The sequence below is a fragment of the Chenopodium album genome, chromosome 9, assembly GCF_948465745.1.
Source record: "Chenopodium album chromosome 9, dcCheAlbu1.1, whole genome shotgun sequence".
NCBI classification, from domain to species: domain Eukaryota; kingdom Viridiplantae; phylum Streptophyta; class Magnoliopsida; order Caryophyllales; family Amaranthaceae; genus Chenopodium; species Chenopodium album.
The window spans coordinates 70925415-70943215 of record NC_137842.1 but is presented as its reverse complement, the minus strand read 5'-3'; the positions used below and the strand labels follow the sequence as shown (position 1 = coordinate 70943215).

At 33.9% G+C, this 17801-nt stretch overlaps 1 protein-coding gene and 3 pseudogenes across 1 annotated transcript; all 4 read left to right on the top strand.

The window, feature by feature from the left end:
* Positions 1-1118: 1118 nt before the first annotated feature.
* Positions 1119-1529, top strand: LOC145558110 (auxin-responsive protein SAUR62 pseudogene; annotated as a pseudogene).
* Positions 1530-3179: 1650 nt separating this feature from the next.
* On the top strand, positions 3180-3566 carry LOC145558109 (auxin-responsive protein SAUR67 pseudogene; annotated as a pseudogene).
* Positions 3567-5983: 2417 nt separating this feature from the next.
* On the top strand, positions 5984-6391 carry LOC145558108 (auxin-responsive protein SAUR64 pseudogene; annotated as a pseudogene).
* Positions 6392-11614: 5223 nt separating this feature from the next.
* LOC145560440 (lysine histidine transporter-like 8) lies at positions 11615-15571 on the top strand. Its single transcript, XM_081621694.1, has 5 exons — positions 11615-12149; positions 12837-12973; positions 13095-13522; positions 14528-14659; positions 14773-15571. The coding sequence occupies exons 1-5, from the start codon at positions 11641-11643 to the stop codon at positions 15259-15261; spliced, it is 1695 nt and encodes a 564-aa protein (XP_081477820.1). The 5' UTR covers positions 11615-11640; the 3' UTR covers positions 15262-15571.
* The last annotated feature ends 2230 nt before the right edge of the window (positions 15572-17801 follow it).

Here is a 17801-nt window from a genome sequence, read left to right as displayed (position 1 = left end):
ATGCTACCACTTACAAACCTCGTTATCTTTATATCCCTCACATCCGAAATTTGCTTATCCAGTCCTAGACATCATCTCTCTGTTTCTGTAAGCACGTGGCTTTTCTAAGGATGGCAGTCAACGATTAATTCCTGTTTTCTCAGAGGATGAACTATGGTACAACTTGTACAAGATGATTATTCTCTATGGGTACACATCTTCACATTAAAGGATCTACTAAAGTATGTAATCAAACTAAAATCTGAATATCCTGATGTTCAGTTGCAGCAAGTAAATTTCCACATAATTAGAATATATCAAATCGAAGTTATATAATTTAATAAAACCTTTACCCCAACAAATAATACACCATCTATTGGAAGAAAAAAAAAATGATGAATCTAACTTCTGGTTTAGGACTCAAGGTCAGCATGAGGGGCCTTGATCAGCTGGCAACGATTATCATGTACTTGTGAAGCTACGGACCCTTGAGGTTCCAACAAACACCACACAACAAAAACAGGAGACATCATTTATACGTAATCTCAATAAAGAGAGGATAAAGTTGAACTCTCTTTAGTTATCCACAACCACAATTTAGTAGCTAACAAGCAACCATCTAAATAATGATTTAATTAAAAAGGACCCGTATGGCCTAAGTGGTTTAGACTCTTGATGACAACTGCTCTTCAGATGCTTGCTTCAGAGTGAACTAAATCCAGACACACCCACCTGCTTAATTGACAGAGACACGGAGTTGCAATTCTAACAACCATTCATAACTCACAAGTGGCTAGCACTAAAACGTACTAATGCTTTAATCAGTACAAGGTAATATTATTTGGCCTACATGGATTAGAAACTTGATGGCAACTACTCTTAAGGGTAATAAGCTAAAGCAAGACATAACCACCTGCTTGAAAGAGTGGTATGGACCCATCTCCACATGCTTTTGTAATCAAGAATTAGCATGTTACAAGAAACAATAGAGCCGTATGTCTTTGGGTTGGAGCTATAAAAGCTCGCGCACTTCTCATAGTTTCCTCAAATCAAATACAAACTTCCTCATCCGTTTCTAGTTTTCTACATCCTTAAACTCCATATTTCAATCCACCTCTAATTTTCTCAAGATCTAAAACATGATTAGTACAAAGAAGCTCATCACCATGGCAAGAAAATGGAAGAAACTAGCAGCAGCCAGCAGACGAAGGATTTCATGGCCAAAACCAGCAGTGGCCAAGGGTCATTTTGTAATATATACAACAGATGGAAGACGGTTTATGATTCCCTTGGTATATCTTCAGAGTGAGATAGTTAGAGAGCTGCTTAAGATGGCAGAAGAGGAGTTTGGACTCATAAGTGAAGGGCCTCTAACATTACCTTGTGATTCGACTTTTATGGAATATGCCATGTCTATTCTCCAAAGACATGCAAATGAGGATTTGGAGAGAGCAGTTATCATATCCTTGGACAGTTGCCGCTCCTCATCATCATCATCAAATATGCAGCAAGGATACAACAATAATCAATTTTTAATCTCTAGCTTCTAGGAAGGCACGAGGGAAATTATTACAATTTCCTGAATAGTCTATGATTAGTGTTTAGAATACAATACAGATGTAACAGAAAATTTTGTTCATAATCAAATAGTTAGCCTTTGGATAACATTTTCTTGTGTTTGTCACTTTTGCCTCTCCCTATAGTAGAATCAACCTATTGAAAAAGAAATAAATTCTTGATTGCAAAGTAAAAATAAATAAAAAATAAAAAAATAAAAAAAAATCCTACCATAAAAACAAACTATCACATACAGGAGTAAAAGGCCAGTCAAAAGGAGTACAAAGTAACAAAACAAAAGGAAAAAAAAAAAAAAAAAAAGAAGAAAAAATATAGGAATTTACAAGAGAAACTCCATTAAAATTTAAAATTGAATGTCCATTAGTAGCCAGAAGGGGAGTAAAAAGAACCACAAGCAGAATTTAACAGTAAAATGAATTTGAGAAGAAATTAGCCAGCCTATACCCAATTTTCAAATCAAGAGACCCAAAATTTCATTCAAGAGCCTATTCTCTTTCAATAATCAGAAACTATCTTTGTATATACTCTAGCATAATCATCTCATTCCATTAGTTTTGCTCAATACATTAGTAATTCATTCACGCTAAATCTTTACCAACGATATTATGTTGATATATCATCCAAGCAATGCTGCAGGCACTTCAAAACAAAAGGTGAAGATAAGTGTTTCATGCTAAACCAAGAGAAGATAGCATCAATATAACTTGCTTCCTCAACAATAAACTTAAGTTTGATGTCTTATGTTTCAAGCCTTCAAGGAAGACCAATGGCATCATCAATGTCTTAGGTGCGCAGAGTGGAAAAATAGAATATTCAGATATTCTTAGAAAAGAGCATACGTTTATAAGGACATAGGGTTGCACCAATCATCATGCTTATACACCATATTTTTTTATCATTCAACCCATTTCACTCCTATTTCAGAGTTATCCATCACAATAATAAACCTTCTGTGTGATAATACTATGCACTAATTTTTAAAATCACATCAAAATTCTAAGTCTAACAATATGATCCCACAAGAGAAGGCTCTTTCACCATCTTTTACACCTAGTTTGGATTCTGTCAGGTTAGCAATACTATTTTTGCTACATAAACATTTACTTCCCACCACTAGATAGATTAACCTTTAATCGACTCATAATTGCGACAACTTGGTTGCAGTTGTTTTTTTGGTCACTTAACAAGTTAACAAAGACAGGAGATAACAATTTCAGATCGGACAAACTTAAATATTTCTTGTCCAGCACAAATGCATACTTGTTCTCGGCAATCTCAAGAAATCCACAATCTAGAGGCTCTTTTGGCCACCACAGGTTAGAAACTTTATGAAACTACTCACCAAAATATTGGCTTCAGGGCAAACAAATAATCTAGACATGCCCACCTGCTTGGACAAGTTCCTGGGTCCAACATCCACATGGTTTGGCTACCAAGACTTTGCAAATGACACGATAGAGGTCATAATCTTTGGCTAGGGGCTATAAAAACCTTGCCTTTTGTAATTTCCTTAAACCAAAAATACCAACACAGACCAATTCTTATCCAATTTCTTAAATCCCAAAAGTCCTGTATATTTCTTAAGATTCAAAATCATGATTAGTACTAAGAAACTCCTCGAAATGGCAAGAAAGTGGCAGAAGCTAGCAGCAGACAGCAGAAGAAGGATCTCCTGGCAGAGAACAAAAGTAGCCAATAAGGGTCACTTTGTCATCTACACAACAGATGGAAGACGGTTCATGATTCCCTTGACGTATCTCAAAAGTGAGATACTCACAGAGCTCTTTAGAATGGCAGAAGAAGAGTTTGGACTGTCAAGTGATGGACCTATCACATTACCATGTGATTCAATTTTCATGGAACATGCTATTTCTATTCTCCAAAGACAAGGAAATGAAGATTTAGAGAAAGCACTAATTCTGTCTTTGGTTAGCTATCACTCTTCATTGTCATTATCAGATTTAAAACAAGAGAACACCAAGCAGCAATTACTTATCTGTAGCTTCTAGATAGAAAACAAACAAATTCTTAAATTGTACATAGATCAAGTCACTAATGTCAAATGTAACCAAATATTTTATTCATAATCAAACAATTTTGCACTCGGAATCTCGTGATTATACTTGTAGTTCCCCCACCCCCTCCTTCAATATAGTTGCATACAAATCAGCTATTCCAATATCTAGCATGATGGAAGGAAAGAAGGATTAAAAATAATAATAAAAAAAGAGTACAAAATAGATGAAGTCCAATAAAATATTTCCAAAGGAAAAAAGGTCTTTACAAACTTTGGTATCTTAACTCATCAGTCTCAACAGAAGCAATTTGGATGTTTTATAAGAAGCTAATGTTCGTTGGAATCCTTCCTCACAGAAATACTTCACATGCAAGAAAACGAAGAGAGGGGGGAAGGCTGAGGGAAAAAGGAAACATCAATCTAAAAACTTCAAGATAAAATACCTTAACAAAATGAACTTTCACCATCAGTATCAGGAGTAATAAAATCCACAGAAACTTCGTCGATGAACATATTCACTGTTTTGAATTGTGACCCATTATGTTGTTTTAAAACATCAGCTTAATCATCGATCAAGTCAATGGATAGCTTTTATTGTTGTTGATCTAATTATATAGCAGTATTAATTTAATCACACTGAGATTTGTGTAAGGATTTCGTAATAGTCCAAGCATTTCAGACAGAGGAACTACCATATTCTTCTCCTTTTCAGTGTGGTAGGCTGGTAGGAGGCAAAAAAAAACCTTGAAAAGAAATTCCAGAACAATCTCTTCTAGGTACATCCCATGAGCCCCAATAAGTGTTAATATGGACATACATAGGCTAACGAAGATGCACCTTAGCCCTGTAGCCGTGAGCAACAGCATACAGTACCTAAATTACACTTGGGAAAAAATAAGAAGTAAAAACCCCACATGCCTCAATTTGATGTAATTTGTGTGGTTCTCATATAACTTCCCAATGATAATCACTTTTAAGTACTCAATTTGTCTAGTAACCACTTGACATCAATAAATCAGCCAAGTCCTAAGTGTGCTTTTGGCTTTACAACCATGGTTTACCACTTTACCAACCATAAGAAAGGAGACAATTCTACAGATTAGTAATCATCTTATCCCTTTACTCTTAAACTAGCACAAAATCTAGTGGCTTAAGAAACTAAACTGTCTAGGTTCACTATTTAAGAAGATATATCGCTTCTTGGGTTGACATGTGTGGTAGAGTTTCATGCCAACTACCTTCAAGACTTCAAAAAGATAGCTTTAGAGAAAAATATTATTTGGCATGAGAACATGCATGGTAGATTGCTTTGGCCCAGCATTCACATGGCTTTGTTATGGAACATAAGAGGCAACATAAACATCCAGCATTTGACTAGAGAAAATAAAATCTTGGACACTTGCCACAATTCCTTTGAACCCAACACAAACAAGTTCCTTATTCTAGTTCTAGCATCAAGAATATGACCATTACTAAGAAGCTCATCATAAGACCAAGGCTATCAGCAATAGCAGGAGCAGAATTTCTTGTTCACGAACAGCAATTACTAACAAAGGTCACTTCTTTGTTTACAACATGGAGGTGAAACAATAAAGGACCCTTATATCAAATGTTATAAAACATGGGAAGTGTTCAGTGAGGAACCTATCAAACTGCCTTGTGATTTTATCCAAGAAGATGTATACAAACAGAGCTTTTCAATGTGATATTCGTCAAATTATAATAAACTTGAAGTACTTCATCAATGATGAAACTCTAGAAGTTAGGCAAAAATTCCATCTTATTCCAAGAATTACCTATTTTTCCTTCGAAAAAAATAGTGTTTAATGTAAGGTTTTTATCTAGAATTCTCCTATTTTCATACAAGGGATTGTGCCAATATCTGACCTGGATATGAATGAGATAACAAAGGCCGGTACTTTAATTAATCTAATAACTATGAATAGATAGAGCTACCCAGTCATTTTGATTGCTTAATTCAATAATATTACCATAGGATATCCTGATGAGATCAGAGGGTCCAGTATGTCATACAACAACTTAGCAATTAGCATCAATAAGTCCTTCATTATCTAGTGGCTTGCAAGAGACTTAATAAGATAGCTTCTATATAATATAGGTAAAACTTTGATCAATACTCCATAATTGACAAATGTCCTTCATATGCAGGCTTCTAATAAACTTTAAATCAGACATGTCCACTAGCTTGGCAGAGCTTTCTTGAGACAACATCCACATGGTTTTGAAAGCAAGGAGGCAGTGTAAAGTGATTGACAGTAAATCCCTTTTCATTGACAAGGGTCTATAAAAGGCTAGCCACCTCCCCTGATTCTCTCAAACAAACTTAAAATCAAATCTAACACTCCAAACTTCATAGCTCTTTCCCTCTGTTTTCCAAGAGTTTAAAACATGATTAGTACTAAGAAGCTTATCAGTATGGCAAAGAAGTGGCAAAAGCTAGCAGCAGCCAGCAGAAAAAGGATTTCCTGGCTGAAATCAGAGACTGAAAAGGGTCACTTTGTCGTCTATACAATGGATGGAAGACGATTTGTGATTCCCTTAAAGTATCTTCAGAGTGAAATTCTTAGAGAGTTATTGAAAATGGCCGAAGAAGAGTTTGGAGTGACAAGTGATGGCCCGATTAGATTGCCATGCGATTCAAGATTTATGGAGTATGCTATCTCTATTCTCCAAAGATATGAAGCTACAGACTTGCAGAAAGCCCTCCTCTTATCGATGGATAGTTGTTGCTCTTCCTCATTATCATACTCCCAACAAGAGCAGACTAACCAACAATTACTAATATGTAGCTTCTAAGGAGAAAAGAATAAAAAAATTCCCGAGTTTGTATATGTTAGCATATTTATCCCTAGATTGGCTAGATAGATGTAAAATGTAACAAAAAACTGTTAATGATTATTGATTAAAAATATCTGTTTACAACATTGATTTTTGTGGTTATCCCTCGAATCCCTTCCCTCCACCCCCATCCCACAAACGAAAAAAAAAAAATTAACAACCAAGATTTTGCAAAGTACAAGCTCAAAATAAACCAGCCTAAAATATTGAAAGAGAAAGTAAGGCAAATATTTTGTCCATGTCAGTTGTCAACAGACTTGAAATACATGATACCGCAATTCATACACACATTATGCATCATTCAGCTGTGAAGCCTGTTGCATTTGAGAACGAATTCAACATGATATGAATCATAATTCCATTTTACAAACACTCAACAATAGCTTAAATAAGGTAACTATCCACAATGTTCCCTTCCACACATGCCATGTTCCATTAGACATTTTTATCCAAGATATAGACAGGCTAACAGAACCTTCAGCTCCATGTAATGGAACAAAACTGCTTCTATTGTAGCAACTCTACAAGATACCCAATATTATAGTTTATCCATTATGCATGCTGTAATTATAGAACATTTGTTTGAAAACCTGTTGATCATCCGTTCAAGAGCCTGGTATACTACCCATATAACTACTTTATAACAACCAACTGCATTTCAATTTTACCAAGACCTAGTAAGCTCTAGCTTTTCTCTCCCAATCTTTCTACATTTATATCCTCCCATACCAAGAGATCCCATATGTCAGCCTTAAGTAAAACTCCTTCTTTTATCAGAAATTGTATTCAATTTATAAAGTATCTGAAGAACTAAATTAAACTATGATCTAGAGGGTCACTAACTGCAATTTTATAAAGGTTCAAGACGGGATAGAGCAGTACACACTCTCACATTCCACCCCCGAGATGGAGGGGTTTAATTCTCATCCATTAGTATATCAGAATCCCCTCACTTCCGCCCCCCATCCAAGCATCCATAGAATAAAAGTACCTCTACTATCCCTCGAGTTTAATCCCCTCCCATGGTAGCCCAAGCCATACACATTCAACTTTCTTTCTCCTTGCCCCAAATAAAAAAAATAATAAAAAAAATAAAAAAAAAAAAAAAGGAAAAGTTCAATATTAACAACCTCATTATGTGTCGTTGACAATTAGCTTAGTCGATTAAAAACTCATTATCATCAGGTTTTACCAAAGAACTCATAGAGTCATAGCACATTCGGTCTACATCATTTGCCCATTACCTCCCTCTTTACATCCATCAAGATAATAATAGACGAGTCAATTATCCTACCTTCAACACAACATTCCAAACCCTTAATCCTGAATTTTTTATTTGTTAATTTTTTTAAAGGAAAAAAGAAATCTCCCAAGAATTTTCATCAATATTTTACCTAGCAAATTTGATATATCCCGTTCATTAGCCCGTATACATTCAGGTACACAATAAAGATATAGCCTTATGACTTATGTACGTATAGAGTCACATAAGGTAAAGGCAGCACATTTGGAACCAAATTCTGGGTTTTGATTTTGAACATAGTAGTATTTAAAGAACATTAGTCAATAGATATATTAAATTACAAATCAAACCCACATCTTGAAGCTAATCTAGGAAAAATTAAGATTAACCCAACTAATAAAGATTGTTAGACCAACAAAAGAACATAGAATTGACTAACCAAATAGAATAAAGAACAAGAATAAGTTGGCATTTTGATTTCTTTCAAAGGAAGCAAATGCGTGCCTTTAAATTAAAAGGGTTTTTCAAATTTGTAATTTTTAATACGATAAAAATATACTATATAATCAACCGCCATTGGAGTCAATAGAGGTATAATATCTAAGTTTGTCAACAAAATTAAATTAAAATAAGGAAAATGTGAGTACCTGCAGAAATTAGGTTGACCCTTGTCTAATCTATGATTGTTTAGTTTCATCAATGGCTGCTCCATGACTCCTTGATTACATCACAATTTCACAACCAACGATCTCATTAGACCAAAACTACTCTCAAAACCCAGGAAATTAATTACTGCGTAACGAAGGGAAATCGAATCAAGTAAAACTGTAAAAATGGAAAGGAAAGAGAAAATCTAAAAAATTGGCACAAGAAAATATGGGAATTGAAAAAAATTTAGATGTTTCGTTGAAACAAAAAAATTAATAAATCAATGGAATAGGAGGGAGTAGAAAATCTCATGAATTTTCACTTCTCTATATGGAGTAGAAATTTAATTATCTAGTTCTTTCTAGGTAAATAGAAATTTCTCCTAAAAAAAATTAAAAAAAAAAAAAAAAAAGGTAAATAGAAATTCCTTAAAAATATCATACACCCGAGATTTATTTTCTTATTTAATCAATAAATAAGCAAATAATATTTTACTTATTTGTTTATTGAATGAGCTTAACCGTTCCTCAAAAAAAAAAAAAAAAAAAAAAGAATGAGCTAATGACCGAGTGTATAGGCTCTCCCCGTCAAAAAAAAAAAGTGTATAGGCCTTGAATTTCGTGTGAAAATTTACTTTCCACATTTTAAACCAAACAATTATAGAAAAAATGAAATTTAAAGTAGTAAGCAATTTAATTCCCACAAATTCATATGAGTTTCTACTCTTGTATAAATCATATATTACCTTTATCTCCGTAATTATCACAAGGGCAAAAGTGTAAATTTTTCAATATAAATGGACAAAACCCTTTAAAATCGCTATTTACCCTGTGATAAACAAAACTATTCATCATGGAGTTTATGAAATACTTTGAAATTAAAAACAAGTCAAATTTTAAAAAAAAAAAATTTATTTTGGGTTTTTTTTTTTTTTTTTTTTTTTTTTTTTTTTTTTTTTTTTTTTTTTTTGTCATTCACCTAATAAGAAAAACAAATTGATTTGTAATTGAGTCATACATCTTTTTTTTTTTTTTAAGTGTCCCATTGATATTGACCTACTTTGACCATTGTTTGTGAATCATACATAAAGATAAATAATGTAATGATTGTAATCATGTAGACATTTGTGAAAATCGTGTTAATCAATAGATTTTTAATATACTCTTGTTTTAATTAATACAGTTTAGTACTTAATTCATAATCAAAGATATTATTGGTCAAAGTTTTATATCAGTATATGTGCCAAGTTTCAATGAGCCACTTCAAAAAAACAGAGGGAGTGTTGTACAATTCATGATGGTCTGATTTGTGTAAAACAAGATATCAATGAATAAAATCTTGCACTTCCAAATTTTTTGTTCATTTATCAGTAAAGGCATGATATAGTTAGTGGTGAGATTTTCATAACTTTCATAAGGAGTAATTTTCATCATTGCTATCTTAAGGGTACTCACATCCAAATCTTAATATAATCTCAATTATTTACCAATATACGTACAACTCAATTCAAAGGTTGCCAAATTTCTGCTCATAAAACAATATGTCATGTGACGGATATGTCACGTACTCATTGAATACATGTGCACCCAAAATAATAGACTCATTGTATACATACATGAAAGTTTGAGACCATGAGTTTATAGATCACTCCACCCACCTAATGGATCGAGCCCAAGGTGAACATTGCTCATAAATCATAACCAATAATTAGCTTTCGGCTTGTAACCCCCCAACACCCTAATTAAGGCCCCAATCCAACAAAGAATAACACATAAACATTAAACAATGCTAAAGTTTTAGTGACAAAGGAAAGTGGCTTCTTTCACAAAGTTCCCTGTAATTATGGATTTGCCAAATTATAAGGGAAACTTTTTCACCAACAAATATAACAAAATAAAAAAGGATGGTACCAAATTATTAAACAAATAAGAGATAATAATGTGGCAGCCAATTTTGTAGTCCTCACTATACTTTGACAACCGCCAAGGAAATACCAGGTCAACCTATATCTTTATCTCACATTCTCACCAACCTGCTTTGACTTTTCTACTCCCTCTTTATCAATAATTTATACTCTCGTATTTTTATTCCACTACTTTCTTTCCTTTTCACTCTTTTTTTTCTTATTATCCAACATTAATTACTAACGTACCTACTTATATCTCCCAAGTCATAACAGAATTCCTTTATTTAGATATATGACACATCTATTTTTAAATAAAAATAAGTCGGGATAAATTGTTTCACATTGAAAATATAAAAAACTACAATATCAGGGTGGATGATGAGAATTATTGATCCCAAAATCTCTTAAATTTAGGAGGAGGGCTTTAAGCCTTTAACCAACTTACTTATCCCTCGATCTCACTAATAATTAGAATATCAACCTATGTCATTAATTAGTACTCATATTGATCTAATGGTAAGTATTGTATGGCTATATCTCCTAATCTTGAGGCTTTGGGATCAATCCTTTTGGGGCGAGGATCCTCTTACCCTTCTTCCCTTATTATACTTCTTAAATTAGAAAGTGTACACTTAATCTTTTAGGATGCTTTATTTTTTATTTGTTTGTTGCGTTTGACTTATAGAGGCAAACCTTTTGCTGGTCAGAGAATTTACATTTCAATACTAACAAATTAAGGACTTAAGGTTAGTACTACACTATGCATGCTCCATATAAAACTTGTAGTATAAAACTTGTACTACTTTTGGACCATAAAATACATTTTTTGGAAGCATATATATATGCCCACTATACAATAAACGAAGTATTACTTTAGTAGAAGTCTTAAATTATATTTAATTTTAACTAATCTCATATCAACATAACTAAAATGCTTGATTAAATTCACACACGTATAATTCAACTTCAACAACATAAAAAATAATCAACAAATATACGGTCAATCGGTCATACGTGTACATACAGTCCAATATTATAATGAAGCAAGCTAGCTGTTCCCATTAACATTAACCGAATCATCCAGGAAACGCCAAATAATAATTAGATAATATCAACTAGGTAATTCATATAATTACAAAATAATAAAAATCTCTTAACTTTAATTATACTTGTATTATTCTCACAGTCACACCAAACCCCATTTAGAAAGAAAGAGGAAATGTTGAATAATAACTTAACTATTACACCTACTCATCAATCCACTCTTCATGCATGGCCCATTTATTCTCAATTATTTATTTTCCTACTTGTACATAATATAATGTCATATACTATATATATGTAACACTCCTCTAAAGGTTTAAAATTATAACACAACGTAAAGTTTAGCAAACAACTAACAACGCAAAAATGAGTGAAGCTAGGGAGATATACTCAGCCCCTCTAACACCTAGATCAGGCACGGCCACACCAAAATCGGGCACGGTCACACCCATGACACCACCAATATCCGCCCCGCCATCACAGTTTCATTCCCCGTCTTTATCCCGGTCACCTCTCCTTTCATTTAATGAGAACGTCGAGCCTATAAATGGTCTTAATAATAATAATAATAATGGGACTAATAAAACCCCTAAAGGGTCTAGGCCTAGGACGCCGGTCCAATTCATTAGTCCATTGGCTAGTCCACTTAGAAGGGCTATAACCCCTTTGGCTAGCCCCTTGAGGAGAGCCATAACGCCGATAGCTAGCCCGATTAGGAAGGCGATTAGCATGACTAAGCTTGATCCTCAAGATGCTTGGCTTCCTATTACGGAGTCTAGGAATGGAAATGCGTTTTATGCTGCTTTTCATACGCTTTGTTCTGGGATTGGAATTCAGGCTCTTGTTCTTCCAGTTGCTTTTACTGTCCTTGGTTGGTAAGTTATAATCCCTAATCTTCCCTACATATAGTATATACATCTATATTTGTTTTTTTCAAATTTCTTACAATATTTTGAACCGTCCAATTTTATGTGAATACGTGAATGAATTGATCCCGTTTAAACTCTCTATCTTATGTCTTAAATTCATAATAATCAGTAAGTTTATACATTTGTTTTTTACCATATAAATGTTTTAGTGTTTCAGATATTTTAAAAAAAAATTATCTTTTTTACTAGGTATAGAAATTTGAATTTTAGAGACGGATGAAAGTGTTTAATTAAATGTGGTAATTGCGTAAGAAAAAATATGCATGCATGTGATGCTTCTACCTACATAAAACATTTTTATTGGAATATAAATCCATGACAAAATTAGGTAAATTTGCTTTTTTTTCTTTTGGTATGTGATCGTTGGGCAGAATAACTTGACTTTTATTTTGTCTTCTTCAAATAATTTATTTCAAACTATGTTGACACTCTAGCTTTGGTCAAACCACCCCACTACTATTCCCACCCACCCAAAATCATAGTGAGGTCATTGCTTGTTCATACCTTTGTTAATTGTTATTGTACGAAATTACTCCTTCTGTTTCATTTTACTTACACTTAAATATATTGGTATGTAATTGTTTGACTTGCTTGTTTCGACTTCTAAATCTAATTTAAACTTGGTGGGTGCAGGACATGGGGAATCATCTGTTTAACATTAGCCTTCCTATGGCAACTTTACACCCTCTATCTACTAGTACAACTCCACGAATCAACGGAGACGGGTGTTCGTTACAGTCGTTACTTCACGCTATGTATTGCAGCTTTTGGTACGTAACTAACCAAGAACGAACAACCTTGCTTGAACTTATACGTGATCAATGTAATAAAAATTTAAATCAAATTAAAGATAATGTGACTAATGTTATCTTAATTGGAATTGGTTGACAGGTGAAAAAGCAGGCAAGCTAATGGCAATGTTCCCATACATGTACTTATCAGCTGGCACGTGCGTGCTTCTGATTAGTATAGCGGGGTCCACGTGCAAAATATTCTTCCAAATAGTTTGTGGCCAAGATTGTACGGCTAAGCCCTTAACCTTAACGGAGTGGTACTTGGTGTTCACTTGTGCTGCCGTGGTGTTGTCTCAACTACCAAACATGAACTCCATTGCCGGTGTTTCTTTGATTGGCGCCATCACCGCCGTGGCTTACATCACCATAATATGGGCCGTGTCCGTCGCTAAGCATGCTCTACCCGGAGTATCCTATGAGCCGGTCCGATCTGCTTCCACTATTAAGAATGTGTTTAGTGTCCTTAATGCACTTGGGATTATTGCTTTCGCTTTTAGAGGCCACAATCTCATACTCGAAATTCAGGTAATAATTTATCATGTTAACAATGTACTTATTATTTACATATGTTTGATTTCTAAATTATTTACATCATTTAAAGGTGTAACGCGTACACATTTTAGAACACTAGTAGTAGTGTAGCAGATATAAGGTGGTTAATGAAACAAATATATATCAACTCAATTATTTACCCTAATCGAAGATATTATTGTTATGAGCAAGTTGCCAAGTAGCTAAGCAAGGTGCATGTTTATAATGAAACTCTATCTCTAAATGGACCGTCCTGTTTCAATTTATGACTTTGACCTATTCTTAAGCCAATTTAGAAAATCAATCAATATAATAGAATTAAATGCCATTTGAAATATAGGAAAAATCTTTAGTAGGTTGTTGGTGTGGTGGCTTGGTTGGTACCCCTTTGTGGGCTACTTTGTGTTTAAAAATTGACATAAAATTTGACTTTTAGTGTGTTACACTACTACAGTGGTTTGGTGAGCGTATGAAATGGAGAAAAGTAGTCTTCAAAAGAGTCTTTATTTTGTCATTTTTCATTGCTAGTCGCATCATTTTTTTTTTAACATTAAATCTTCAATTCATTGTTTCTTGGTAGGTGTCTTTCAATTGTTCAAAGTCGGTTTTATGGGCTAATTCAAATGATGTTATCGTGTATTACATCATGTTGTTAGTGTATCAACGTCTATATGTTATTAGTTTTTGCTTACTTTATGTCACATTGTGTTAGTTAATTAGATTCTTAAGAGTCTTAGACTCAATTTACTTTAACAATCTAGCTTAATCCATGTCTTTATCAATCTCTTTAATAGAACGACACGTAAAACAAAAATAAATAAAGACAAGTTGGTAGGCGGCTCTAATTTTATGTAAAAGTAAATAAAACTAACTGAATATGATATACGGGTACAAATTAGATCATGGACACATGTGCACGATGTAAGTTTAAGTTTAACTTAATGTCTAAAGTATGAAACATGACTAATAGTATGAATGATTCAATTGCTATCATTTCAGGCAACAATGCCTTCAAGCGAGAAACACCCATCAAGGGTACCAATGTGGAAGGGTGTCCAATCAGCTTATGTTCTAATTGCAATGTGCTTGTATCCTCTTGCAATTGGGGGATTTTGGGCTTATGGAAACAAGGTAATTACTAATATTTCTATTAAAAAAAATAATTATGTTATTATAGTTAATATGTTTTCGTGTTATGATTGATAAAAATGTACTAATATTTGTTATAATTGTATTGTATGTAGATACCACAAGATGGAGGCATGCTAACAGCCTTGTATCAATTCCATGGACGTGACACATCCCAATTCATCCTAGGCCTAACAAGTTTATTCGTGATTGTTAACGCCCTAAGTTCGTTCCAAATCTATGGTATGCCAATGTTTGATGACATTGAGTCCAAGTACACAATGAGAAAAAAGAAGCCATGTCCGTGGTGGCTACGAGCCATATTCCGAGCACTATGTGGGTTCCTATGCTTCTTCTTCGCGGTTGCATTCCCCTTCGTTGCAAGCTTTGCTGGACTTATTGGAGGGATTGCCTTGCCCTTAACCTTAGCCTACCCTTGTTTTATTTGGATCGTTTTGAAAAAGCCTAAAGCTTATGGTCCAATGTGGTGTCTAAATTGGGGATTAGGGGTCTTAGGGATGGTACTTAGTGTATTAATGATTGCTGCTGGTATTTACGTTGTTATTGCTAATGGGGTTGAATTTCATTTTTTCAAGCCTCACTAATATAATTAACAAAAATATAACGTAACGCATACGAAGTATGTAATAATAAGTAATAATAAGGTTGTGTATGTATAATATAAAGTATTTTTTGTAGGTTGGGGTTAGGTGGAAAAAAAAGGTTGCAAATGGTAAAATGATGACAAGTTTGTAACGATGTGGATTACGTTTAATGTTTCTAGCTAACATGTGAAGTGAATCAACGTGTTCCTTTACATGATGAGTGATAATTAAGTTTCATTTTAGGATGTATAATTAGTGTTTGTAATTTCAAGGTTGATATTAATTTCAATTTATTAATTATTTGGAGAAATTATTGTGGACTACTTTACCATTGATTGACTCTTTGCACAAATACCTTAATTCTTTTAAAACACTTGCTTGTTTTGAGTTTTGACCTGATGACCTCTTCCTTACCTTGTTTGTGAAAAATATTTCTATCGATTTGTACTGTACTGTCACGGCTCCACGGCATAGTTCGCATGATTTTTCCGCCATCAGACATGCATGTTCGTTAAAGCAACAAATTATTCTAGCGTAGAGCCTGACAAAAACTCGTTTTACTAAATATTTTGAAGAGTTTCTTTTATGATAAATTTTCTAAATATTGCACAACTCTTAGGAATCGTGTTAACAATTTTCGCTCCAAAGAGATCGAAATAGTTCCATCCACACGTAGCAACGTTACAAGACATGCAAAAATTGTTGTTTCATTATTCCAACACCAATTTTCACCCTTAATTAGTTACTGTAATTCAATAATGACTCTTCAACCTAATTTCGAATTTGTGTAGCAAATTCATGATACACTATAATGAAATGATGAAGACATTTAACTGATAATATACATTTAGGGAGCTATGATGTTAATTTGTTTTCTATGGGTTGTACGGAGTATCATCTAAAACATGCTACTAATTGTTTTACTGCCAATCAGACAAACATAGAGATCATAATTAATTATGCTAATAAGTTTTTGTAACCGCCTATAATTCTTCTCTTGTATCCTTTCTACATTACATATATATACACCATGTACATAAAAACGTATCAATAATCTTATTGCACTGCCTCAGGTCCAAAACTCGCGAAATGGTTATGTATGTTCCAATCTTATACTTATCAGGAGGAACATGTACAATGCTTGTTATCACTGGTGGTTCAACATTGAAACTCTTGTACGAATTGATTTGTTCCGAAAGCTCTAATTGTCCAAAAATTTTAAGCACAAATGAATGGTTCTTAATATTTGTTTGTTTGGCATTTTTACTAGCGCAACACCCTAACTTAAAGGAACTATTGCTTCCATAGTACTAATCTCCCTTCTATGGATTATATCCATTGCCAAAGGCAGAGTTGAAAACGTGTCATATAATCCCATATTTGAAGAATTGGAAGATAATTTGAGTGTATTTTTAAGCACTTTTTTTTGCAATGGAGATGATTGCTCTTTCGTTTCGAGGTCATAACCTTGTCCTTGAGATTCAGGTAGATATAACAAGCTCTTAATCTTACTTATTTACATCTCATAATCTTACTAGACATTAGTTTTATGCAGGGGACATTGCCTACAAACTCGAAAATTCCACCTCATATAACAACGTGGAAAGCAGTAAAAAATCTCTTATTGTATGATGTTTTTGTGTGTCTTCCCACTAGCCATTGTTGGATATTGGGCTTATGGAAACAAGATAACAAGGACAGGGATCACATACACACTGGGAGCATTTCACAAAGATAGCGCGTCAACAACAATGCTAGGATTGATTCTAGTGTTTGTATTAGCACACCAGCTATGCGCGTACCAAATATATGCCATGGCAAGCTTTGACAACATAGAGTTTCGATATATCCTAGCGAAGAACAGGCCATGTCCCTCTTGGCTCCGGAGTGCATTTAGGTTTTTATATTGTTTCGCCGGGAACTTGTCTTTAGCAATAACATTCCCCTTCTTACCAAGCCTAGGATCGATTGTAGGAGCAATTGGCCTGCTTGTAACATTTTCTTACCCTTGTTTCATGAATGTTTGTATTAAGAAACCCAAGGTTTGGGGGCCTATGTTTTTGCTTAATTTGGGACTTGGTTGTTTAGGTGTAGTGTTGAGTAACTTATACGGAGTACTTCATTATTGTAGCAATATGGGAAATTTCTAGGGAAGGCCTAACTGCCAATTTTTTCAATGTAAAATGGTAAAACATTATTGTAACAGAAATTCTAGTAATTACAAAGGACCTGTTCACTTCAACGTAATATCAGTTCAATTTTTAGCTCCAATCAGTTCACTTCAATTCAGCTCACTTCAGTAAATGAACAGGCCCTAACTAATATTCCTTTTTTTTTTGCTGTTTAGAGAGACTCAAGGACAGTTAGGCAGGTGATGAGAGTCGATCCACAGGATCTCTAACAATCAGAAAGGAAACTCTAATTACTTAACTTATCCTTCACTCTCCCATTTGATATGTGGTTGTAGTAGTGTACTAGTGTTAAAAAAAATTGAAGTTGTCCATTAGTGCGTCATTTGAACAGAAGTTTAGAGTTTTGGT

Excerpts from the sequence above, each read along its gene's own strand:
- LOC145560440 (XM_081621694.1), top strand. The coding sequence starts at position 11,641 with ATGAGTGAAGCTAGGGAGATATACTCAGCCCCTCTAACACCTAGATCA. Across the intron at positions 12,150-12,836 it reads GCTTTTACTGTCCTTGGTTG|GACATGGGGAATCATCTGTT; the intron begins GTAAGTTATAAT and ends TGGTGGGTGCAG. Across the intron at positions 14,660-14,772 it reads TTTGGGCTTATGGAAACAAG|ATACCACAAGATGGAGGCAT; the intron begins GTAATTACTAAT and ends TATTGTATGTAG.